The sequence below is a fragment of the Opisthocomus hoazin genome, chromosome 5 (genome assembly GCF_030867145.1).
Source record: "Opisthocomus hoazin isolate bOpiHoa1 chromosome 5, bOpiHoa1.hap1, whole genome shotgun sequence".
In the NCBI taxonomy this organism is placed as follows: Eukaryota; Metazoa; Chordata; class Aves; order Opisthocomiformes; family Opisthocomidae; genus Opisthocomus; species Opisthocomus hoazin.
In genome coordinates, this window is record NC_134418.1 from 86,883,948 (window position 1) to 86,911,360 (window position 27,413).

Consider the following 27,413-nt stretch of genomic DNA (forward strand, 5'->3'; position numbering starts at 1 on the left):
CACCACCGGCAAGCGACAAACCAGCGTGTCACCGTGGTCGAAACGCTACGCAAAGCCCCCACCTTCACCAACACGCAGTTCTTCTGTGTTGGAAACACTCAGAGAAATCAGCACAAAGAACACATTAGCAACATTCAGTTTAGGCATAAGCCTTCACTGGCCAGTTAACTGACATTTTCCACCACCTTAACCCGCCCTCCAGGTGCGTAAGGTTGGAACACATTCATTCAACACTTCTTTTTGTACAATACATACTAAAAGCAGCTAGGAAACCAACCTGTGCAAGCTCATAATATCCCGCTGAGCAGGCTAAACAAAGGAGGCTTTCCCCTTCTTCTGTGTGCTCGTTCACACTTCGTCCTTCAATCAGCAACTTCCGCACAGCATTTACATCTCCTTCTGAACAAGCCTCTGCCAAGCTGCGGCTAGTAAGACAGAAAGCATTTAAACGTGAAAATAAACCATGCTCCAAATGCTTGCTCAATGTGCAGAGCAAAAATCCAACCTGCCATCAGGGCACAGTCATCAAAAAAGGAAACACCATCTAAAAAGTGCCAACTGCTAATTAAAGAGGTGCCATTTTTCACACTTGAGGTTTTCCACACAACTTCCTTGCAAATCGAGTAATGTGCGTACTCAGCCACTCCTGTGACTATTTGTTAACAGAAGTTCACAAGAGAAACATCTGCAGGATGACCATTTCGGTTATCAAACGCTGCACCGTGTGCAACTGAAGCAGAAAACACGTTGAGAGAAGACACGACCGTGGACCTGCTTTACTGCCTCAGCACCACACACGCGGCGCGACGTTATGTGCTACAGAAGTACAAACCCTTTTTTGGTAACCATTTAAGAACCTGGGAAATAAATAGTAACTTTCCCTTTTGAAAAGCTAATCATAGAGCACTGCAAATAAATCACTGTTGGTTTATATTACTAATAACGACATAATATACAGTCTCAGCCTATTCCTGCTTTGTAGTTACAGTCTGAGAACACAGGTTTTGTCCCACTCATTTTCTGAAGGTTCACAGAAAAGGTCAAGCACAACACCAAATCAGCAACCACGACTCATGATGTGCTTCCCTCCCCACTGCAAGACCTGACCATCCATGAATATTTAACAGGAGAATCGCAGATGATAACTTGGCACTAATTCCACTTGAGTAAGAGTTTCAGCATCCTGTAATCAGAAGTGATGCAACAAGAAAAACTGCTTCTAAAAGTAGCAAACTACTGAAAAAAATTCAGTATAAAATTGGCTTACTTGTCCGTCTGCCCTGCATTTGCTGTGCTTTCTGCTCTCATCCGGGTAAGCGCAGCGGCAGCTTCATCCAACGCGCAGCTGACCGAAGAAGTCAGTCTGCGAAGCACCTCAGGATCTGCAAATGCTTTACCATCAGCTGTAGACAGCTTACCTATTCCTTTCATCCCAATTTACAACAAATTGGTACACGTGCCAGAAAAGGAGAAAACAGAGAAGTTGAAATTGAGCCTATGAGATCTGATGGCAGAAACATTCCAAGCGTAATGAACTACAGCTTCCAAAATGAAGGGATTAACTGTTTACAACGCTAATTTAAGAGCTGCACTCAGATGTGACGTGCACAAATGAAACCTTCCAATCCACAGCAGGCATTATTTTTCAACAACTGTCAGCTCCTTAGCATAAGCAACTAGTAAAGCTTTTCATACAGTAATTGTTACAAAACAAAGCCCCACCGCCCAATTTAGCTTTTGACACAAGGCTGCAACCCAAGGCTGGCTGTCAATTTTCACTTTTAGAAATCCAGCGCTGGAGGAACCTCATTAGAAGCACAGCCTTCACATGAAACTGACTGTCCAATATTTGAAATGCTTTCATGAGCTTCTTTCTCTTCAATAACTTGCACAACCTTGCCAAGTTCACACCACCTTAGATTCCGCATTGGTATCATGCTCGCATGGATTAGACTTATGCAAGCAGTTCCAGTACGGTCTCATGTGTAAGGGCTTTGGGGTTAAACCTGTGTGGGACACGAGCGCTTACCTGCAGCTTCAAGTAAAGCTTCTAATCTTGCCTGGGTTTCTGGATCTACTGTTCTCAGGTCAGCACCATCGGCAGTACTTGACAAAAGCAATTTAGAAGCCGTTTCCAACATCGGGTTTTCGAGATCATCCTGATCCAAGATAAACGATTCCACCTGAAAAATAACAGATCGGGTTTAAGAACGATATAACTGACCTAAATATACTTAAAACACTAAAAAACACCTTTGCATTTATCACTTCGCTTTTGAAGTACTTTGTCAGCCAAACTACCCTCTGTGGACTCAATAGGGTATTATTTCATCAATGGAAGCAGTGAGATTTTTCCAAGCTCACATCCAAAGAATGTACCTTTCCTCACCCTACCCGTCCGCCCTGTGACGAGCAGCCACATGATGCACTCGCAAGGTTCACGACCGACTTCACATCTCCACACTGCACTCCACAGCTTGAGAGTCCAACTTACCACAGGGAGGGAAAAGTGAAAGAATACACATGGCTCCAGAAGGCCTAAAAGCTGCCATGAGTTTCTACGCAAGCTGTTGGCTTGGGGTTTTTTTACCTCCCCAAAACATGAGATACACGTAACAAAAACAGAATTATTCCATTTCACACAACCCAGTCATCTTTCAAAGAAGTAACCTACCCTCAAACAGCATTAAACTCTACTAGCACAAAAAATCAGAAAAAATCATCGTTTTTCTAGCGCTGTCTTCTTCTGACTTGCAGAACAATTGTCTCAATTATCTCACTTCTTTCAAGTCTGGTATCTCCTCATACAGCATTTAAAAAAACGGACCAGCAACACGTTCCATTATCAACTCAAATGCAACAGACAAGGGTTTCACAGAAGAAAATATTTATTTAAAATATTTCCTACAGAATATGCAACCCATTGTATCTGCCTTCTTCAGAGAACAGATGCTGAGCAGTCCAAGCTCTTCTAAAGACCCTTCCTTCCTGTACTCTCCATTTGTTTCGGTCGTGACACACACAGAAATCGAGGAAGAGATCAGTATATTAGGGAGCAAAGCCTCTACCATCCATTTGTGTTTTACTGCCTGTTAAAGCAGAACTGCAAAGTAGTTTAGAGGAGACACTTCTCAGAGTTCCGTGAACACACCCCTAAGCCTCTGGCTAGCCATCGAACCATTTATTGGATTCTAAAGACCAAGTTTAAACAACCCCCTACAAAGCCCACCAGCCTCAAAAATTCACACCTTAAAATATCAAAGAAATCCATAAATAAAAAACGATCCCAAACCAAAACCAAAATTCATCTAAATGCAAGTTTGCCAGACAAACACACCACGTGTGTCAGCCACCTCTACAACACGATTCAGAACTTCAGTCACCTTAGGGTAAAAGCAGCTACTGTCTGCAGCACAGCAGCAGTCTGTTTCCACGTGGAATACAGTTCATCAAGACACAAGTACAATTTATTTTATTCTTCGGATTCATGTGTGTCTCCAAAGTTTAAAGGCAGTCTTATGAGCATCACAAGTTCAGATTCCTGTAGACAAATGCCCTAAGAACCTAAGTGGGCAGACAAGCCAGCAGAGTGACCGATTCATCTCCGGGCTCCTGAAAGGTCTCCCCCCAGCCTCCCATCTATTCTCCTGCCACGAGCGCAGAGCTCACGCCACAACTCCTCCTCCTGCAGCCTGCCTGCAGCGCAAACCTCCCCAGGGTACGGTACCAGCACACAGCTTGCACCCCAACACCTTGTTTGTTTAGCAAGGTGGGCTGAGAACGACTTTCAAAGTCACTTGGATTTATCCCTTCAATGCCACTGAGAAACAAAATCTCCCGTCGGACAGCTTTTGGCAATACACAAGTAGACATCTCAGGGGCATCTCTGAAGCTCCTTGCCCTCCTCTGAAGCCTCTTTGCCCTCCTTCTTCAAAGCTGGGAACACAGCAAGCTGCAGGGGATGACTTCCAACCCGCTGCAAGCGGCTCCGACGTCAGCAGCGGCCGACAGCAGGACCGGCCCGCGGCACTGCGCCCTGCTCCTCAGCACGGCTCTTTCCAAGGGACACTCGCGCAGGATGCAGCCTTCCAGTTTGGCAAACTGGTGAAGGCACCTCCTAGCCTCCTCCCCAGTCCCAAGGAACAGCCAGCTCCTGCCTCGCCAGGGTCCTTCGTTGGTCCTTAGGCTGGCTTGGGGTCATCTGAGGCCACTTGTCTTCTTCCAAAGGACTCGGCCCGCTGCAGCACGCGAAAGGAACCGCGCCGCTGCGCGGGAGCCAAGCGACAGATCTCACCGCTGGAAAGGCGAACGACGGAGCCGTCGGAAGGATTCTTGGCTCACCCACCTCACGCAAAATCCCTACTGCTTAGACGAACTGAAAAAATCTCGTCTGAGCGAGACGCAACAGCTGGTCACGGTTCTTCCCAACGCTATGAAATATTTGCCAAGAAAAAAGTCAAAATAGGAACGCGTCTCTCCCGACTCGCATCCTCTCCCCTCAAATTAGGTCTTCCGTGCAGTTTAACTTGCAGATGGAAAAATCTTCCTGTTTTCCTTGCAGCTAAGAGTATGAGTGTGGTATAATTAAAAAATACACTACAACACAAGGCCAATGGGAAGAGAAAGCAATCCACCTACAAACTACAGAGCACCAAGACAACCACGAGTTATCAGGAGAAAACGTCTCTTGCAACAAAGTTTGAAAATGTTTGTATTACCTGCTGTCATTTAAACCACTTCAGAGCCACATCAGGAAATTTAACTTCTTAAATAACAAATTCAGACTATTTTATGACATTAAATATAACTGGTTTTCCTTTTCTCAGGTAGAAGAGCTACACCTCCAGCCCGCAGCTCGCGGAACTTCCCACCAAGCCTCCAGCTACTCTCCTCCATATTCTCACCATTGCTTTTTAGCTGCAGTTTCATCAGATCTGCAGTCTCGCCTTTCCAGCCGGCTCAGCACGCCACAGAACAGCATGCAGGGTGACAGTGGTGAAAGACACAGTGTCTAACAGCAGTGAATAAAAGTGTATTTTGGTAGCAGTGAAAATTCCATTTTCTCTTCTCAGAAAATACTGCCTTCTCTACAGCAGCTACAAGTAAAGACAAAGCCTTCCCATTCACCAGGCCAAGCAAACAGATATTTCCTTTCACAGTCTTCAGATGCATTTTATTTCCCTTAGCTAGAAAACCACGTAGAATTGTACAGAAATGCTCCACCTTTCATATCAGAATATTTCATCTGGGTTCTCAGCCCGCGTTCCTCCGATCAAACCATACTCTGAAAAATTGTTGGGACAGTCCCCAACAGAAGGCCTTCAACAAGACTTCTCCTCCTCTCTCATCCTGCAATAAAAATCTTCTGTTCTGTACTTGCCCCAGTTTACTTTGCCCGTAATCACGTCTAGTGTGTTTGATGCTTCTACAATCTAAAAACCAGGTAGGAGAACAAAATCACCAAGTTCTGACCGATCTCAGACAGAGCAGCCTACAGTTCTGCTGCACTGAATACAACTGCAAAGAGAAATTACGAAATGGCTCAGAAAAGCACAGTGTTAACAGGTATATAAATCCAAACCTCAGGGAAATTCCCTGCTACAAGTACTTTAGCATAAGTTCCGAGTCTTATTTTTCTAGGCAAGTCATTCTAAATTTTCCAAGTATTGTAATACTCAATCAAACTTAAATTCTCAGCGTTGCACGCTTCTATCACCTCCTATTAGGGAGACGAGTTCTTCCCTACTTGGCAAAGCTCTGCAGCCACGTCGGGCTGGGTTCTGCCCGCCCGCCCCCTCCCTCAGCGACCTCTCTCGCCCCTTCCCCGTGCCCGCACTCGCAGACCTGCACATTTGGTGTTCCATCTGCAGAAGCCAAGGCTCAAGACCTCACCTGCCCTTTTCCTCCTCCAACCCCGGGGTGACCTGTTTGCTCCTTCTGTTTTCCCCGTTAAGTAGGAAACACACCACCGAGGGATTTCCTCTTCACCAGACCAGAACCAGACGCTGTAACTTTTTACAACTCTTCTACGGGTGGGGCTGTGTCTTTTCTTTGGCAAAGAACAGCACTTCTGCGTTTTCAGTACTGTTTTGCCAGCTGGTACATGGTCCCACAGACATCCCCAGCAGTTACCAGCTGATCCATCAGGACTCGTGTCTACAGACCCTGAAGACAGCCCTGCAAGATGTCAGTAATTTCATGTTCTGATTGCCAAATAGCAGACACTGAACAAACATTTTTATACATGCCAGGTCAAACCAGTGGAAAAAAAAAAGCACAGCTGAGCTGCCCTGCTCTCGCTGGCAGGGCTCTGACCACCACGTGTTGCTAGGCCAACTAGAGACATAACTCAGTTCTTGATGCTAACTCAGACCTCATCAGTCTCTCACCATCAAGCCACACATGTGTAAAACTGCCATCGGCACAGATCCCGCCACGGACACCCGGGAGTAAACCTCCCTCTACACCCCCTTCCCAGGGCCTGCCAGGCCATACACGTGCCTCCATGTGGTCTCACACAGATGTAAACTGAGGTCAAGCAATAAACGTCCTCTCAATTTCCCTCGCAAAAAACCCCCAAAAAACTCAAGCCAAAACCACGCAAAAAAACCCCAAGCATTAAGGATTTGGAGTCACTCACCTATTGATTTCAACAGGCTAAACCCAGACTGGCATCTTCCTAATTTTATATCAAGCCAGGGGAAGGAGGGAAGCTGCATCCTACCTACAAACAACTGTCTCTTCACATCCTCTACACTCATGAGACAGAAATGAGACAGAAATCCAGCAGCCAGCACCAAGCAGCTCCTCTAGAACCACATCATCAACTCGGGTACCAAGCTAGTCACGTCTCTTGACTACCAAAGTCGGTACACAACACCTAAATTAACATTACAAGACTAAAATGACAGCAACTCTAATCTGACTCTGAGCAGAAGAGCCTGCCACGTGCTGGCAAACGACACGTCACACCACCAAGCCCAGCTCCACGCATCCGACCGCAGCACGGTTCAGCTCCGACGCCATCGCGCAGCTCCACCGCTAAGCGGTTCTGGTCCTCTCTGCTGCCGCGCACGGAAGGGCCCCGGAGCCAAGCCGAGCCCTTCCGCTCTGCTGGGGCTGGGGCACCTCTAACCTGTCGCTCGGCTTCGTGTCCGAGCTCCCTCTTTGCACGCACGTCTAATTTTTACACTTTACACCAATACAGTGGCCCACCAAGCATCACCAGAGAGCTTTACGATTAGCTAAACTTTATCAATAGTGGAGGACAACAAAAGCAACTGTTTAAAATTTCCTTTGGGAACAACGGCAGCAAACAGTTTCCAGCACCCACCACCTACCAAAGCCCTCACTGCAGAACGACACAAGCCCGTTATTTATCCACCTAATCAGTACGTAGCTGCCATGAATAGCTCTGGCCATTAATTTACAGAGCATCTCTAGCATTTCTTTATCACTGTTTTGCAGTTCTTCCTCAATCACAGCTGTGCTACAAGGACAACCCAGAGGCATCAAGGAAAGGCTGTAAATGCTGTTTTCTCCTTCTTATCTCAGCTTTCCTGCCTGATTTCAGGAGCTCATTTTGTTGATTCCATTCCCTAGTCCTCCTCTTCTAAGGCCATCCTGCACGCACATGGTATTTCTGTGCTGCTGCTTTCCAGCATTTAGTCAGAAATTAACACAGCGTAAACACCCAAGACCCCACATTCCCTACAAACTATAAAAATTAGCGTGGTCTTACCGTGCCACGTGCCACCTGAGCGGGGACGCGCAGGGCGGGAGGGCAGCAAACAGCTGCTGAACTGCACGGTTCATTCAGGCACACAGCGTCACCGCTCCTGGCCCCACACTCGCGCCCAAGAACCTGAGCAGCACCCTTGGCCAAGCACCCAGGAACACCCCCCTGGGAGCCACCCAAGCTCCTCGCCATGTTTCAGCCAGCGTTTATAGCAGAGATTACAGTGTCTGTTTTGCTGTCTTGAAGCCTTACACGAAGGCATGCTCAAACAAAGCAGCGAGCAGTTCTGGAAGCAGCAGTGGACAGCGGAACGCAGTTTCAGTGCGCAGCAGTTCGGCTGCAAACAACCCATCCCGCGGGCCGTGAAATCGCAAGGCGTGCTCGTTAACGGAACGGGATGAAACGTTTCGCAGTTCAGTGTTTTTAAGCTCCATAAACTACAGCACCTGAAGCCTGATCTTGGATGAGCCACACTAGCTCAGACAGGGATTTTCAAAGGCCGAATACACACCTTTCGGGAAAAAGCACCCTCTGCGTTTTTCATCCTGCTCTTGGGGCTGGCCCCTGTTTGCTAGGTTCACAATCCAACGGCAGATCTGTTCCTCAGGTTTGGTCAGATGACTCCCATGGCTTTTGTCTCACATTAGGCATCAATTACAATTTCAGAATTTGCTAAATCTTTACCCTGGCACTTCAGCCTTTGGCGCCTGATACCCAGCGGGTGCCCAACGGACGCTCTGAGAACCAAGACTCCGCACAAAGCCTCTCTGCAGAACCTAGGGCACAAGGAACAGCTGGCGGGTGCTGTCGTGGAGCCAGCTTCACCGCCTCAGGCAGACCTTCACCAACAGCCCTTCCATACTCTTTCTTACCAAGGTGCAGAAGGACTTGCCACCAATTTCCAAGCGCTCCAACAGTTCATTTTTCCGAGCTCCAAAATTTCTGGAGAGCAGCAAAAGGTTTTTAAAGACAACACGAAATTTTAACAGGGATTTTCAAGTCCATCAGGTATTGCAAAGCCACCCTCAGACTGAAACAACCATCATTACCAGGTCAGCCAATAAACTTTCCTCCCACCACACTGACAACTCCCTACCTTGAAGAGTAAGGGCGCTTCAGATTCTTCACTTTCTCAGCTAAAAGGACTCTCCTACAGAGAGCAGTTTTAATCCCAATTTACTTGAGGAACTCCTCATGCAACCAGCTGAGCCTGACCCACAGTCACATCACCTTCCCCCTGTGCTCTAGCAACTCACGTCCGAGACAATCTCCGCTCTCGCTCCAGAACAGTTTCAGCACTCACACCTCCGATGGCAGAGCACAAATTATTTCTGTCCCTGTCCTTCCTCTCCCTCAGACAACAGATTGTTTTTGCAGCCGAAGCCATTCACCTCCTTAGAGCTGGACCTGGGGAACTTCCACCCCACAAGCTGAACGCGCAGGACGGGGCCACGGGGCTAGCACAGCGACAAACCTTTTCTGGAAGGCCCCAGACCAGCCTACCTACACCCTGGAGTCTGGGACCAGGATCCCCACCCGGATTTTCTTCTGCCTGCTCTTCTATCAGAAATGGTCCCCACGTACTTTTCAGCTGCTGATCAGTTCCACCGAGCATCTCCTGATCGCTTCCTACAGCCTTGGGGACTACTGTGAAATCGTTCCAAGTTATTGCAAGACACTGCACAAAAATATTTATGTGTATCTCTGTCTATCACACAACTTCCCTGAGCATTTCTTTAAAATACTGTCCACTGCTCACTTCATGAAAATACCCTACGAGTCCGTTTTACACAGAGATAGCAGCTTTTGTCCTGCTACCTTGCAACTGGAACACACCAGAGGAAATCAAACAACGTTCCAAGCGGAAGAACGAAGTCCGGCTCTGACTAATAACTAGCTAAAGCTTCTTTGCACGACATTTTTCATGTCTTACATCTCAACACTCAACGCGCATCAAGAGCTTCGTGAGGTAAGAGTGAATCAAAACAAAGCAATGATCTATTTGGAACGTGGCAAACTGGGCCAAGTATTTCCAGCACCAATTTTTCACTCCGGCATCCAAAAGCTAACATACAAACAGGCAACCCAAAACCTCTGCAAATTACGATGCACGATTCCATCGTGTTTTCAACCTTCATGGCCTAGCTGAGCCTTCACACGCAGCTTTCACTTGCAAGTGTCAAGAAACCATTTGGAGCCTTGGAAAGTCAAACCCCTCGTTGTTCCAAAGGTACTTCAGATTGCCCACACAACGTACACGCACTGCATTTCTGGTTCACCTTGGTCACAGCTCAGCATAAGAAAGGGTAGGAAGTTTTTTCAGCCCCTCACATGTCCCATACTAAAGCAAGAACTTCATGCGTGCTCTCCCTTACCCTGCTACCCGTTAGCCCTCAGAACATCACCTCTTACACTTCCAAAATACATTAACCCACCCCAGTTCAAAGTCAGCTTACTGGAAAAAATGCTCTCATCTGAAACAGAGACAAAGCAGTCAACTTACACACATCTTGAAACAAAACCATGGCAATCGATTTTGGCTGTATCGAAGTAAACACTAAGGCAAAGTGTGCGGTTCTGCGTCTGCACCTAAGGCTACACGTTTCCAGGCGAAATTACCACTTAGTTAACGCAGGTTTCCAACCATTTAAAGATGCAGATCTTCACAGCATTAATTGTATCAAAAATTCCACTCAAAACTCTACTGAAGACAAGCCTCTGGCATTGCTTGCCATTTTTGTGGGGACAAAGCAGAACATCACGACCACCTAGTTTACATGACCTAGCTCTGAAGTGAAAGTGATGGGGTACTGGATAGCTACCCAAGGCACCACGTCCTTTTAATCAAGCTTAGCTGCCAGGCTGCTGAAAGGGAAAGCACACGCTGCAGCCAAGCGAGCAGACTATTTTGCCTACTCAATTCCAGCCTTGCAGTTGTTGTGGGTTTTCTCCAAACCTATTCTGAAACAGGAACAAGCTGCGTGATGCTGCCTTGCCCTACCCAGCTCCTACAGCAGCACTGCCACCACAGATGCAAAGCCTTACAGCAGCCCGTCTTGCCTTCAGAGTGAGGACTGCTCCCAGCGATCTGGGGGACGTAGCCAGATCTGCAGTCTTTCAAACAGGCAACGGCCCTCCCCAAACCAAAATGCCTTGTTCAGGAGAGGTCTCAATCACAGCAGCTGGAACACCTCAACAGTGTCGTCTTTAATTTTATTCCATCAGCTATACACTCAATTTCTCTCGCTAGTGCCAAGAAAGATAAAAACAGGGAGGACAGTGTGAAGAGTTAACAGTCCACGCTGCTGCAACAGCGTACCACTGTCCTCCTGCCTGGCACCAACAGAGTTCTGCTGCAGGGACACCTGCATTACTACTGCAGTGTGTTTCTGATGAGACAGGTGCCGAGGTCCTCGCAGGAAGATCCCCTCCTCTCCTCTGCAGCCCGTATCCCCAGCATTGCAAACGAGAACAGACAGACTGGCAGACTGATACCTATAGCTACAAGAAGGTTGTGAAACTACAAGGAAAACCACCTTCAGTTTAATATTTTTTTCCCCCATTTCAAATTCCCATTCCAACCACTTGGCATGCTTCCACGTAAAGCAAATTTATGCACTGACTGGTATTCAGCTGCAGTTGCTCATGTGAGACAAAAATTCATGCCAACGTAAAAATAACAACACCTCAACCCATTATCGTATTAAGTTCCCTGCCCCAGTTCCACATTTATGGGGGGGGGGAGGTACCAGTTTTAGTCTCTGACAGGAATAACAAGACAGAAAAATAATCAAAACACTTACTTCAGAGCTGCCTGCCATCCCACTTGTGAGAGCTCTGCTTCATACAATATTTCTATATTAACCACAAAACAGCTGACACGTTTCCAGTCCAACCACTTGCACACAGGTATGCACCTTCACGCTCCCCCTCAAAGCCCACAAGCCGAGTGTGGACATTTGACAAAAACCCTCTTCTGGAGTGGGCTTGGGAAGAACTGACATGGCAGCAAAACTGGCCTGACAGCGTACGAGTAACTCACCGAGACCGCTGCTGCCTCTGGACCCACCCTGAGACGGGGTGGCCTAGCCCAGAGCCGCCGACAAAGAGGTAACACCCATAGCAAAGGTTGTTCCCACACTGTCCCGACACCAATATGGAAACAGCTTTCTGCAAAATAACCCTGGCAGCTGCAGGATGCTGAACAGCCAGCCTGACCCCACGCAGGCAGCTTTTGCTGCCCTTGGCAAGTAACCCGTCACGTCCTCCCAGTCAGCTCTACCGGAGAGACACAATACAGGGGACGCTGAGAACAACCACGGAGAGCAGAGCTGGTGCAGCTGAGCTTCCCAGAATCGCCCTCTCCCCTCGGCGCCGAAACCCCCCAATGTCACACCTGCCCAACACCGGCAGCCACTAAGACTCTCTCTCAGGTACCTGAGGTAAGCATCGCTTAAGCTACTTAGCAAGTTACTTATAGGGCCACACAAACCAGAGCCTGCTCATCACAGCTGTGAAAAGCTTAGAGGGGTTACGCTGCCTCTGGCCACCCCGCCACTTCTCCACCCGGACTGTACCACAGGCTCTTTCAGACAAGCCTTCTGAGCCGTATAAATGGCGTTTCAGAGTTTTCCCACCTCTCCTCCTGCTGAAGGACAGCTCGAGGGCTCTCAATCTCTCTGGATAAGCTGGCACTTAAAGCACATCCTGAGGAACACCACGTCACCACAGAGTCAAACTGCCCCCGAATCCTGACATGGCCAGCTTCGATGGATCTAGGGGTAAGAACTGAGGAACACAGAGAACACCAGGAGTACAGAACAACATAGCTGTATGACAGTCTTTCCAGTTTTGCCATTCAATATGTAGAAGTTGGGAAGCACGTCAAGTGTGACTCTGCTCTTACCAGCAGATTCTGGACGCCTACCTGCAGAGCACCGCGATCCAGCGACGCCAGCATCGCTGAACAACGCGCGCACTACTGAAAAAGGGCTAAGCGCTCCTGCTGCGCACTGTTACATCCTGCCCCTCGCTGCCCTACTTTCAAGCGACTAATTATTCTCTTAAGCCTTGTTTAAGGCAGGTGAGCTCACAAGAAAGAGAAAATCCTTCTCTAATAGTTGGTCACGTTCCTTTTCCACCGGACTCACCTTTTGCCTTGACTACATACTCCAAGGACAGATTTAATGGATGCACTCTCAATGCAAGCATTCCCAAGCCCACCATGAAGCACCTTGCTACACTGGCAGATCCACGTCAACTGACTTAGAACCTTCCAGCATCCTCCTTTTAAATGGCACCTAAGGAAAAAGTGAAAACCTGAAAAAAAAGCAAAATCCCGAGCTGTTAAAAGCACAAAAGCCTTGTTTCAGCTCCGCCATCTCTGTAAGAGGCAAGCTTGAAATCCCCATGATAATGTACTATCTTTATCTCTGGCTAATTTCAGGGGGCTTGTCTGCATGTTTGTTGCCTGCAGAGTCATCACGGAGAATTCTCTTGAGCTTTCTTCTCACAGCTCAATAAGCAGCCATTTCTCTGTCACCCTCAGACTTTGCTGGAACAGATCAAGACTCTTCGCCAATCCTTTGAGGAGGGAGGTTAGAGCAGCTTAGCACAACTAAAGGCGGCCCAGCTTCTCACAAACGCTTCTGCTGCAGCATTTTTCCCCTCTTCGGTTTCAGGGCTCGATGCGCTTTGCTACGGCTGCAGCTCAGAACTGTGCACACCCATCCATTTGAACCAAAACAAGCTGTTACTCTACGGACTGTAGATCAGCACAGCGGAACAACGGAAACACGACATCGTCACTGGAGAGAGTCCAGCGGAGGGCTACGAGGATGGTGAGGCGACTGGAGCATCTCCACTACGAGGAGAGGTTGAGGGAACTGGGCTTGTTCAGCCTGAAGAAGAGAAGGCTGCGAGGGGACCTTAGAAATGCCTACAAATATCTGAAGGGTGGGTGTCAGGAGGATGGGGCCAAGCTCTTTTCAGTGGTGCCCAGTGACAGGACAAGGGGCAATGGGCACAAACTGAGGCACAGGAAGTTCCAGATGAACATGAGGAAGAACTTCTTCCCTCTGAGGGTGACAGAGCCCTGGCCCAGGCTGCCCAGGGAGGTTGTGGAGTCTCCTTCTCTGGAGATATTCAAGACCTGCCTGGACGGGGTCCTGTGCGGCCTGCTGTAGGTGACCCTGCTTCGGCAGGGGGGTTGGACTAGATGACCCACAGAGGTCCCTTCCAACCCCTACTATTCTGTGATTCTGTGATTCTGTCACTTCGACGTAGACAAAGCCCGCAGCAATGAAGCTCTACGCAGCAGCAATGCTGTGGGGCCTTGCCTTCACCCACATTTTCTAACAGCTCAGTTGAGGGCTGTTAATTCCAGAGCCGTTCTCAGACTCGAACACACACTTATTTCTAGCAATGAGGCCAGGCCTCAGATGACCCAAAGCAGCTTCTCTGTAGTCCGTGCCAAGGAAGCTGCTGAACTTTGCAAACTGTGCAGATTCAGAGGAGAAACAGGACAGGCGTTTCTAGCTAGTCATGTCAATCATGGGCAAGACCACCCTCTTATCTCTCAGTACATGTGATGTAAAAGACCAGAATCCCATCTCCATTCAAAGTAAACTTCCAGAAATAAAGCCTCCGCTAACACTGTGACCTGGCGAGTTTTCACTGACAGAGCATGCTCCATTCGTAAGGCTACGCAGAGGGAAACCAAGGACTTTCCCAGCCTTCGTGAAGGAATGCCTCAGATTTGCTTTGCTACATCAGCCAGCACAGCCTTCAGCCACGAGCCCAGTCAGCTTGGCTTCATCCCTCCCTGCATCTCCAAGTGACTACAACCATGGCAAATCAGCCACAGCTCCCACCAGGAGTTCGGTCCTGTTCCCCAGCCATTGTCAGATGACTTCTTTCTGTGTGTTTCCCAACTCTGCTCTTAAAGCCAACCTCAGCCCCAAAACAGAGGGCAGCTCACATGCTCACTGACACCACACACCCTCCAAGCAGAAGCCAGACTGCTCTGTCGCGCCGGCCACGCACACACGCACAGGAAGACCGCCGTTCCCTGAAACATCTGACACGCAGGCAAGTCATTAAGGCAACAGCATTTTGCTTCAACAATATCAGCAGGCAAGCGATCCACGTTTGTCCACATATTTTCATCCCCTAACACAGATACTGCGATCTACAGATTGATCAGACCGCACACAACAAGGGAAATCATGGGTATGAAGGATTAAATAGCTTGGATTATGTCACAACAAGTTACTGTTACCCAGAGGACTGCACTTCACATCTCCTGACGCCTAACGCGCTGCTTTATGAACTCAAACACCACGTCTCCCAACTCTAGGAAACTCCCTCCCCAAAACTTCCAAGGTAAGAGCTCTGCGTTCTGCTGGAAGGAGGCCCTCCGGACAGCACTTGTGGACACCACCACCAGCACCCACCACTGCCCACCCGGCGGGACCAGCCCTGCTCGGCTCCGCAGCTACGACCAACACCACCCATCCTTCTCAAGGGAAAAGGAGCCCACAATGCTACAGTCCCGTGAAACCACGATCCACCTCTGCGATTCCAACAGACACTTAACAGGTTCTGTGCATCCTACCACTTTGCTTCAAAACTCCTCTACTCAGTTTGGGTCTGGGGTGCACACGAACCTAGAGGAGAGGCTGAGGAAGCTGGGCTTGTTCAGCCTGGAGAAGAGAAGGCTGAGAGGGGACCTTAGAAATGCCTCTAAATATCTGCAGGGTGGGTGTCAGGAGGACGGGGCCAGACTCTTTCCAGTGGTGCCCAGCGACAGGACAAGGGGCAACGGGCACAAACTGAAGCACAGGAAGCTCCAGCTGAACCCGAGGAAGAACTTCTTCCCTCTGAGGGTGACGGAGCCCTGGCCCAGGCTGCCCAGGCAGGCTGTGGAGTCTCCTTCTCTGGAGATATTCCAGCCCTGCCTGGCCGCGGTGCTGTGCAGCCTGCTCTGGGTGACCCTGCTTGGGCAGGGGGTTGTGCTGGGTGACCCCCACAGGTCCCTTCCAACCCCTGCCATGCTGGGATTCTGGGATTTTGATGCTTCATAGACTCCCCCTTCCCAAGCACAAAGCTGCTCAGTTACCAGCAAAACTAAAGAAAACCCATCTCCCTGCTGCATCAGCAACTCCAGTCTGACTTCTGTAAGCGGCATTTTGAGCTCACTCTCATGTCTCAGAACTCCCAAGGAGGGCTTTCCTCTGTCAGAACACCTGTGGGGTAACCCAGCTGCTACGTCTCAAATCTTCTAAAACCCTTCTACAACACCAGACTTGCATCAAATAAGAAGCAAAGATTCACACAGCTGGGGTTTTTTTTCCTGGTCAGGATCAAGAACATATACCAGGCACCCACATGACTGCTTCCTGGAGAAATCACAGCAGAAGGGCGGTACTCCGCTAGCGCCCTGCCCGAACCCACGTCCCGTCGGTTGCTGGACCAGGCTGCTGGTCCAGAAGAGGCACAAACTGCCTCTCTGCCCCCAGGGCTCACAGGGGCCGGGCTTTTTCTGATGCTTCTCACAAACCTGCACTAGTGGTAACGAAGTTCGGGCGACACGGTACTCACTTTAACGTGCTGGTTAAGGTGCTCAGGGTGTACCTGGACACAGACCGCAGACTGCAGTCTCCCATCACATCGGCTGTAAAAGGTGTACGAGAAGCTCGTGGCAGTTACAGCAATGGCACGGTATATAACCACCGTGGGCCTTCTACCACATCGCTTGCACGGTAACGAAGACGCATACCAAAAACTACATTTCTGAGGGGAACATATCGAGGGAAAAAGACTGAAGCTTCCCCCCAAAGCATCCCATTTTCTCTTTTTAATAGAAGCCAACATGGAAGTTCGCATGAAGTGTCAGTAGCAACAGCCAACTTGAAATTTGCCATTTGAAGGACGATATACCAACCCCGGGGCAGCAAAATTGCATTTTTTAGTAGTTCGACAGTGGGTTGATGAAGCACAGGAAAGCCAGCATGGCCAAGGCCTTCTGGGCCTCAGGTGAGGCATGCACCCCGCCGGACCCACCAGCTCCCTCCCTGCCTCCTCTGCCACAATGCTGGAGAGGGGACAAATCAAAACCAGGAGCCCAGAACGCCACCGGGGATAGAAGAGATGCTGTCCTGCACTACAACACACTCCCAACCCCTCCTGCCTGTCCCCTCCACGGCAGCAGACTGTCTCTTCGTTTGCACTCAGAAGAACGAAGATCTGCTTTAGAGGAAACGGCATGTCTACGGCAGACATCCACCTCGCAACAGCAAGAACGAAAAGCTGTTTGCCTCCCACTCCAGTCTGCCTGTTTTGCCCACCACGTATAACTATACTCCCTCTAGAACCGTTTTTCTCCTGTAAGACAACACCAGGGAATAAAAGCCGGGGGGGGAGGGGGGAGGGAGAAGATATATCTCGAAAAATCAAAGCTAACAAACAGTATTTTCACTGCTCTCCATGAACAAGTGATGCTCAGCAGCACTACCGCTCCTTTTCACCTAAGCTGCGTATTTCTTCCTCATTGTTCCCATTAAAAAAATCCTCTCAGATTCTCAATTCTGATCACTTCCGCACACACTCCAACCTGCACATTTTGGGCATCAGGCCCACAGCCACCACAAGGACACACAACTGTTCTGTCATTCACCGTGGCTACCGAGCATCGAACCCAGCGAGCAAGTGGCCTGAACGGCGTAACACCAGTTGGTTTTGAAACAGAAACAGTTTTACGCTGCCCACATGTTTTCTTACACAAGTTTGGCAGGCAATCATTGCCTTCTGTAAGTAGTTTTGGTCGGCTGTTCTTCACAATGGCAAGCAAGCGCTCCGCAAGGAAGGACGAAGCGGCAGCCGGGGCGGGGGACGTGTGGAGGAGTGACAAGAGGAAGGCACAAGCAGCTATTCTGGTTGCGCCCAGCTTGGAACTCCCTCAGCATGAATGAAACGCTGATGTGTGCACGGGCTCGCTCACAGCAACACAGAATCAGCTCGGCTGCAGAGATGTAAAACGAAATGCAGCAACGCTAGAACAGTTTTTTTTTTCTTCAAGCAGCACAATGTGCAACTCAGCGCAGTCACGGCTCGCCCTTCCCACCATCAAAGCGATCAGAGGAACAGTCCACTGTGCAGGGCAGCCTGCCAGCGTCAGATGACTTCGTCCCTCTCACCACGATCTTAACACAGTATGCTGCTCCAGGGACCAAAAACCCAAAGGAACCTTCTGCGTGTCCCACAAGTCTGCTTTCTTGACGCTAGGTGGTAGCTCCTTCAGCCAAGCCACGCTACGCTCAGTGACGCAGACAAGGCATGTGGACACTAACGCACAACAGAAACAAGAAAAACAACGATTCTCCTTCTCTGGAGATATTCCAGACCCGCCTGGATGTGGTCCTGTGCAGCCTGCTGTGGGTGACCCTCCTTCAGCAGGGGGTTGGACTGGGTGACCCCCAGAGGGCCCTTCCAACCCCCATCAGTCAGTGATTCTGTGAAATTATAGTTACTAGAAGGACAGAGGTTTCCAACATTTCTCTACTAATAAAGACTGAGACACAGCATTTTATTTCTAGCCTCCCCAATGTTGAAGTAAAATTGCTATTCTGTTTAGCACGCGCAGGTTTAGCTACTTTCCCTGCCACCCCAACTTCCAAAGCTAGGAAGCAGCAAAGGACCAGCCAGGCTGCTACTGCTTGAAGTCCACCATCGCTGCAGAGCCAGGAGCCTGAGGACAGGCTCCCGAATGCAAGCCCTTCAAGTCAGGATCAGCGAAACGCGTTCAGCCCAAGCAAATCAAACGCGACGTGCCACTCAAAGGCACAGCAAACTAGAGAAATCCCCTCCCTTGTGCTGTGCAGATGACAATTAAGGACCTGCTCATATAGTGCCTCCAGAAGTTCTGCAGTCTGCATCCAGTATAAGCCATCAGGGAGGGGAAAGTAGAAACTAGAGGTCCTTAGAGGACCTCTCCATACACTTTTCTCCATATAATTATCCTGCTGAATTCTCCCTTCAGTACCTCTCCCCACACAGCACAATCAATTCAAAGTATCACGCAGGGACATTCATGAAGTTAACCAAAAACAGTCTAGGAAGGCATGACTAGCTAGATCAAGAGCTCTGAAATTACTTCCCAGTCATTCCAGTTTTGTTTATCAGTATTTATTCTCGTCGTATGAAGTTCAATACAGAAATAGCTATGCAACTGTCCCAAAACCACTGACCATGCTCACAGACATAAAAATTGAGCCAAACAGAAAAGTGAAACGGAACCAACTGAAACGTAATGCGGATTTCCTTTCCTTTTTTGGCATGTACAATTGAAGGATTTTTCTTTTTTTTCAATAACGGAACTGGTATGGCCTAGTTTACCAGTCTTCTCGTCTGATGAGAAGCGAGAGGATGAAGTTACAGCAGGAGACAGCTGAGTTCAGTACCTGACTAGAATCCCTGTTGTTACCGCCTGGGGCACTGAGCACAGAAGGAGCTATTTCTAATAATTTCAGCTCATTCGGTTAAAATTCTGACAAGCTTGATAATCACTGAATTCTTCCTTCAATACAAACTACTGTTAGGCATACCTAATAAATGAATTACGATTTTTTTTTTTCCCCTCTATTTGGCACACCCAGCTGAAACCTTCTGCATATTGAACAGATTTGAACAGTTTTTACACACGGTAAATGAACAGACTTGTGAAGGTAGCTAAAGCAACACACAAGTATTTGACTGAATCTGAATGTATCTTTTTTCCCTCTTATCAAAAAGAGGTCCCATTATAAAAAAAAAACAAACACAAGGTTTCAGGGCAAAGACAGCAATGTTAAGTGGAGTCACTCCTTTAGCCTTGCATGCTAGATACCAAAATCACGTGCCAAGTTCTTTCAAATCACTACCACAACTTTGATTTCTACTCTCCCCTTCATGCTTCTGATCACAGCTGTTCCACGAAGGTATTTTAGCATATTTATTCACTGTTTACATGGACATAGCTCCAGCACTAGTTTCTCAGTAGGACCAGCTGCACCACGACTCGCTTCCTCTCCTTGCCTCCCCCGAGCACAAACTACACTCAGCTACCTTCACATCACAGATAAAACTGCTAGTACCAAGTTCCTTTTCCTACCACAACACGCTTGTCCACAGAGAGAGACAGGAACAACGTGCTTCTTCCTAAAACAAGCTCGGGGATGTTCCAGACCCCACCTACCAGCAGGAATGTTGCTGCTCTCAGTGCAAGGGAACTGGAGGAACCATGCACGAGCTGCGCAGCACGGGAGGCGGCGGCCATAACGCGACAGACAACCACTATTTGCACCAGCCAGTTGTCCAGGTTTCCTTCTCGCATGACTGGGATGCTGAGGCAGTGTAACAGGTTGTTTTCAGCGTGGGTTACAGCTTCAGAGCATGTGACTCCCTACCGGTCAACACAGCCAGCAAATTCCAGCAAGGCAAAGATCTGGAGAGATTCTACACACACGCAGGAAAAAAGGGACAAGCACCTTAGCTGTGAAAAGAAGCTTTTTATACATTTCCACAGAAGTTTAAAGACAGAGCATATTGTGGGTGGGGATCTAAATAAATTCACCTGTCTAAAACATCTCTCTGAATTCTCCTATTGTTTTTGATTAAGTACCTGATTTGAACAAACTGCTTAAAAACAGAAGAGTCTGGGTTAGAAGAGACTTTTGCAGATCATCTGATCCTACCTGCTAGTCAAGGCCTTGGCTAAGTTATCCCCATTAGCAAGGCACTGGCTGGCAGACACCACCACTAAGAAACACTGACCTTTTAACAAGCAGTTACCCAAGCACCAAGTCACTGACTGCCTTACAGGCTTCTCACACAGCAGCTGCATTTTCGTATTACTGTACCAAGAACAAACCGTTACTGAAAAAGATAAAGCAATAAAACATAAATAAGAAGAATGGTTTCCAATTATACTATCAAGCTTGTAATCACTTCCTGGAACTCAAGGAGAAACAGCTTAAGACCCAAAGAAATCACACCTACCAGCTTCTACTTCTTGTTTGTCACACAAAGGGAACCCAGATCCAGCAGCTGAAAATTAGCTCCTGGCACTGCAAAACAGTCTTATCGAATTAACTGGCAGGTGGAAACCAACAGGAATCAAAGACAGGACTTGCTTTTCTAGCAGACTCAACACACACGCTTGTTCTAAGCTCTTTGCCCCCCACCACAGGCCAAAGGAAGCAGTATTAGCGGGAGAGCAGTTTCAAGGGAAGGGGAATCACCTTCCCATGCTTTGCTTGAAAGCAGCAGATGACGACACAGAACGAGCCCTTGGGAACCAGCCAGGCAGCTTCACTCTCGTTTCCACTCACCTCGGCGAAGCCGCAAACACGCGAGCTAGCAGGCCGAGGCGACTGCCATCACTGCTGCTCACTCAGACTGACACCATTCTGTCAACTCCACCGAGCCAGGGGACGAAGGTGGCGGCACCGAGAGGTTTTCGCTACATAAAGAGTTGCATAGTAGATCAGTTAAGCGCATCATCAGCCTCAGTAAGCACGCTCAGACAGACCCCAGCTCGGAAAGCCCCTCCTCTCCAGCTGACTCAAGAGAGGGGTAAAAAAAAAAGTACTTTTCCTCTAAAATTTCCTGAAACTTGTGCGATACTAGCAGCCAAACAAGGATATGGTACAAGTTCTAGCATCCTGGTCTTCCTCGCGGGACGAGCCTCACCAAGACTGCCCCAACCCTCCTCCGATGCACATCGCCAGGGGTGTCGGTGCCACCTCCTGAATGCGAGACGGCTGATGAATTTTAGCCTCTGCTGTCAGCACGTTCAGCTCGCTTTCCTTCAGGCCACATTTCCTCCCTGAACAATACTCCAGGCAAGGCATGTTCTGCTGCGTTCAGTGTTCACTCGCCCAGCGAGCTCCCTGAACGTGAGTTCACCTCGGAACAATTCAGCCCCACACCCTGAAACAGCAACCAAAAGCATCTGCTTTTCTTGAAGCCTGGGCAAACTATGGCACGATCAGCTAGCTACCGACACAAGCGCACTGACCTGATGCGAAGGACTAGCAAAACAGAAGGTCACACCTCCTCTTCAGCAGAGCACACGTCCTGACAAGAAGTTCATTTCTGCTTTAGACTATCAGAGAACATGACGACTTCACAGCTCCGCAGCAGGTAAGAGTCCGGCCCCAGACGCACTTACAGCGCTCCACACTGCGTTCCTGCTGCTTCGCCACCAGCTTTCAACCTTTTAAACATCATCGTGGGGGACGACCTCACAGCGTTTAAGTGGGGGCCCTCTTGCTAACATTAGCTCGGTATTTCTTAAGAGTAAGCCTCAGAAATTCTGCTATCTTGGACCCAGCCGGGAAGATAAGCTTCTAATATTCATCACCTGGGGTTAGGGCTAGGTGCAGCCCAGGCTTCGTGCTGATGCCTTCAAAGAAATCACAGAATCACAGAATCACAGAATAATAGGGGTTGGAAGGGACCTCTGTGGGTCATCTAGTCCAACCCCCCTGCCGAAGCAGGGTCACCCAGGGCAGGGGGCACAGGATCTTGTCCAGGCGGGGCTGGAATATCTCCAGAGAAGGAGACTCCACAACCTCCCTGGGCAGCCTGGGCCAGGGCTCCATCACCCTCAGAGGGAAGAAGTTCTTCCTCATCTTCATCTGGAACTTCCTGTGCCTCAGTCTGTGCCCACTGCCCCTTGTCCTGTCACTGGGCACCACTGAAAAGAGCTTGGCCCCATCCTCCTGACACCCACCCGTCAGATATTTATAAGCATTTATTAGGTCCCCTCGCAGCCTTCTCTTCTCCAGGCTGAACAAGCCCAGTTCCCTCAACCTCTCCTCGTAGGGGAGATGCTCCAGTCCCCTCACCATCCTCGTAGCCCTCCGCTGGACTCTCTCCAGTAGCTCTTCATCTTTCTTGAACTGGGGAGCCCAGAACTGGACACAGTACTCCAGCTACAGCACTGCTACAGCAGTGCTCCAGCCTCCCTGAACGTAACACATGCAGGAGGAGTTGCTCTGACAGACAGCACGTGCACAACTGCAGCAAATCACTAGGAAATGCTAGAGCACACTGGCAGCCAATGCTGACTTCATACAGACAAAACCCTTTAAGAAGATGGGCAAACAGGTAGAAAGTAAAACAGACAAGATTACCAAGAGAAGCTACCAGAAAGAGAACAGGGAAAGGATTAGCCTGTACAAGAGCTGGGACGTGGGAAAGCTGCTAACGCCCAAAGCAGAAATACTATAGCATAACCCTGATTTTAATCTTCAGACCAGGAACCTGCAAAGTTTATAAATATTAAAACCCTTGGCCTGTTAAAAAAAAAAAAATTGCATTGCAGAGGCCTCCCTGATCCCCGAGCACACGCTATAGACACTACTCTTCTATTTACTGCTCGCTCCTCCTTCCGTGGTTGCTCCCCAAGCACCGGCGTACTCACGCAGGGCAGGCTCCGCTCTGCATGAAGCTCTCGGGCACCACGCAAAGCACGCTCCACCGCCCGCGCCGCGGCTCGACCAGGCTGCTGACGGTGCAACGGACCATCCTCTCGTATCACCTCGCCTCTCACCGACACCAGCGGCAGCTACACAAAAAGCCATCGAGGTCGCATCTTAGGGGTTATTCAGATATCCCCTCTAGTACAAAGTTAAAAAAAACCTTCTGCAGTTAGGAAATATTCCTGCTATCACGATAAGAAAAGAAGGTTTGTTCACAATGATTCTCATTCTCAGTTCAAGCCAAGTGCAAGATATTTACCCTAAGCTAGAAAGTTTAAGGATTTTTTTTTATTTTTAATGCACTTACTAAGGACGTAAAGAAACTGCCACATATGGGCTTGCGTTATACTCCAGTCCACTTCGGTGAAGTCAAGCACAAACGAGTTCTCGAAGAACATTAAGGTCAGGACACCCCGCTGCTTCTCCTGAAGTCTCAGGTGAGCACAGAGAATATCTATCTACCCCTCTACTACTGTAAGCTTCCTAAGTGCTTTTCTGTGCTGTCAGCCTGAGTTCAGCACACGACAATGCAGACCACATCCTCATCTGTCAGGACAAAACACACCTCCTCTTCTCCCAACCAAGACGATGTTCTCGTTGACTACCTCACGCAACAAAAACCCAGCCACGGGTTTATGCCCCCCTTTGAATACCACAGTAAGGTCTCCTGTTGCGTAATTGTTTCTTCACCAGCACACACAAGCCAAAAACTGAAAAGTTCTACCAACAAAAACCACCTTGTTGTCAGTTCAGTCACACATCAACAAAGAAGTATGGCCAAGATACACCTATCAGAAGAACCACATGAGCAGAAGCCAACTGCAGATTAACCCCACAGTTTTTTCCAGCTGCCTTCCCACGCAGCGCTTTCAATGCCGGGTTCGAGTAACCGAGCCAAAGAGATGCTCATCTTCAGCTGACAGCAGCAAAGCCAGCTCAAGTCCTGCATGAAGCACACCTTCTTGGAAGGTGGCAGAAGCTCACGGCAGCCAGACGCCACACAAACTCCTCTCGGCTAGTGACCACTTCTGCCTGCAGCTGCACTGAACTTGCTGAAGAGTTATTTTAGTTTCATCCTCCGATAGGAAAGAAGTATTGGAAAAAATTGTTTCTGACAGAGTCCTGCAACTTCAGGGACGACACAGGCAGAGACTATGCTTTCACTCCATCTGGTTTCTTCCCCTCCCCAAGGAAGCAGCCTTCACACTAGGGCAAGCTAGAACATGTGAACTAGGAATTACTGGATTACTACCTACCTTTTTAACTCAGAAGTGATTTTTGCCCCTGAAGCACCTACTCGCTTCTCGCAGTAAGGACCTCTAACACAATTTGAACCTCGGTCTCTACGCTAACTCAACATTACTAGCATGCTACAGAAAACGCCTTTTTTTCCTGTTTTGAATTATAACCAACTTAGAGGTGAAAACATTCTTGCAGATTCCACGAAGAGGCAAGGATTGATCCCTTCAAATTTAACTAAACACTAAGCAGCACCAAGTCTGTCCAATAAAACAGAGACCAGACATAGATTCTGCTGCCTAAGCAAGAGGAGTTCTCCCAATCTTCACGCTGCTGTCTTTGAAAGAACACCAGAAACTGCTCCGCAGGAGGAAAAAAAGCCCTAAAATGGGAAAATAAAACACACCGTAAACACGTTGTTCAAAGTTACAACAGAAACAAGTTTCGAGGGATCCAAATTTTACTTCTGGACCCGTACTGGGAACGCAAGACTACGACACCGCTTCTACTGATGGCACTGCAAAATTATGAGCAGCCTCTACTGCTACCAGAGTACTTCAGAGATTGGCGAACAACCAACCAAGTCATAGTTTACAGACGTCTGAAGCCAAGCAAGCCACATGCGATTTCTGAGGATGTTTTACCTGGATACAGTTGGTCTCATGACCAGGGAGAGAACATGTGCTGAAATTATCAAAGAAAGGTCACCACGTCCTACTCTGAGAAGCAAGATTTAATTGTTTACTTCACACGTACAAACCCACAATACTCCTATACTGACAAAATTAATTTGCTACCTGCCTCTCGAAACAAGACTATTAATAAATACCAAGTATTTTATTAATTTGACATACTATGGGGTTGCACATGGCAATTATAGTTAAAATAAAGAGAGGAAAAAACAGAAAAAGCTTTCAGTATTCAACAAGACAACTGAAGTACTGAAACATTTGCCTGACAGCAGAAAGCCCCGTTCACTTTTGGTCTTCCTGCCTCACCACAGACACCCAGCCACACACAGATACTGGGAAAAATGTCTTGTTCCTAGATCCGTACCAGTTTCTTAACCACACACTGAGCAGTTGCGTTCGCATTCTGGATATAGTTACGTTAACTTCCTTGTGAACCTTGGAGCAGTTTAACACCAACACCGTTTCTACCGACTGAGAACTTTAGAGCAATATAAAGAGCAACGCAAGTATGGGCATTAAGGAAAAATAAACGACAGGACAAGCATTGCTGAACGCACTGCTTTGTTTAAACCTTGACACAAGCTAATAAGGTAGCGGCTCCTCGTTACAACAAAGAATACAGGCAAGTATTTCAGAAAGTCACCTGGCAAGGAAATTCTGGTTTTGAGAGCAAAAACAGAAAACCCACGGGAACAACCACCAAAAGCACCCAGGACGTGTCCTTGAGCTCTCCCAGCGAGCGTGACCCGGCGCAGAGCTCGGCGTTGCCCCGAGCAGCAGCTTCGCTTCCCCATTCCCGGGCAGGCCCCTTTCCAGGCGGCTGGCATCGCCTGTCCGGGTCTCCCCCGGGAAGGGAGCAGGCCGTGCGTCCCGTACCCGGGCCCTAGGCGGGCGGAGCAGGCGCCAGCGGGCTCTGCCGGGGTGACGGCAAAGGCCGCAGCAGCGGCCCCGGCGCCGTGAGGGGCAGCGGCCCCCGGCGCCGTGAGGGGCAGCGGCCCCGGCCGCAGGGAGCCCAGCACCGCTTGCTCCGGCGGCCGGACCCGTCCCTCCGCCGCCCCACGGCACCGGGCCCGGCCGCCGCGGCGGCCCCACGCTCCCGCCTAGGCCCCGGGCCCCGGCCGGGCGCGGGAAGGGGCGGGCGGCGGGCCCCGGGCACGCTGAGGCGGGAAGGCGGGCAGGCGGCGCTCCCCGCCGGGCCCGGCGCTGCCCCGGGGCTCGGCCGCCGCCGCCTCCCCCCGCCGACCCCGCGCACCCCTTTGTTCTGCGGCCCGCTGCCGGCCCTACCTCCAGGATGTCCTCCAGCACGTAGGCCTCCATGGCGGCGGCCCGCCGCCCCCACCCCGCCTCACCGCCCGCCCGCGGCCATGCCCCCGCCGGCCCCGCGCCGTCGGCAGGGAGGGCGCACGGACCGGCCGCCGGCAGCACCACGCTCGCTCGCTCCCCCCCCGCTGTCAGCGCGGAACAGGAAATGGACGGTTCCACCCGCGCAGGGCGGGCGCCTACCGCCGGGCGCCTACCACCGGGCGCGGGGGGGCGCGGGCCGGGTTATTGGGAGAAATTTCTTCACTGAAAGATTGGTCAGACACTGGAGCAGGCTGCTCAGGGAGGGGGGGGAGTCCGCATCCCTGGAGGGGTTCAAAACCCGTGTGGATGCGGCACTTCGAGACGTGGTTTAGCAGGCAGGGGGGTGTTGGGGTGACGGTTGGCCTTGGTGATCTCAGCTGCCTTTCCCAACCTTGGCGATTCTACCATTCCCACTACAGCGAAGCCCCCCAAAACCAACAAACCTGCCCACGACTGCATTTCCACCAGCCCATCCTCTCCTCCACCGCCGCTCGAGGCCAACGCAGGGCGGCCCCAATTCCCAGAGACTCCACAACAAAGGTGCCGGCCGTGCGAGGCGAGGTCTCCACCGGGCGGTCTTGAGAACCATCACCATCTCCACACTCCTCCTCTCCTTCCCCCAAAACATCCAGTGATAACTTGGACCAAGCAAAGCCAAGTTTCACGTGCTCCTTCCCACGCTAGGTGACAGTGACATCCCTTCTGCACACTGCAGGTCACAACCATGGAGCAATCACGTCTGCGGCTCTCGAAATAGCTCATTTCCCAGTTCAAAAAGTGCAGCGTAATACAGCTTGTCAACTCCTCAGAGAGATCTCCCCTCTCGTGAACTCATTTTAGCAAAGCACTAAAGGGTCTAAAGGCCAAAGGAATTAA

The 27,413-nt window shown here is 49.6% G+C and overlaps 1 protein-coding gene across 5 annotated transcripts in view; it reads right to left on the reverse strand.

The window, feature by feature from the left end:
* Positions 1–26,526, reverse strand: part of ANKRD17 (ankyrin repeat domain 17) — a 68,811-nt gene extending 42,285 nt beyond the window's left edge. For 4 of the 5 annotated variants that reach the window (XM_075422052.1, XM_075422051.1, XM_075422049.1 and 1 more), the window contains exons 1-4: positions 26,478–26,526; positions 2,030–2,183; positions 1,268–1,424; positions 278–425 (exon numbers count right to left, since the gene is read on the reverse strand). In XM_075422052.1, the coding sequence (XP_075278167.1) occupies positions 278–425; positions 1,268–1,424; positions 2,030–2,183; positions 26,478–26,510 (492 nt within the window). In that variant the 5' untranslated portion in view covers positions 26,511–26,526. The remainder of the gene's footprint in view (positions 1–277; positions 426–1,267; positions 1,425–2,029; positions 2,184–26,477) is intronic. The other variant, XM_075422050.1, reaches the window with a different exon arrangement.
* Between the last annotated feature and the right edge of the window lie 887 nt (positions 26,527–27,413).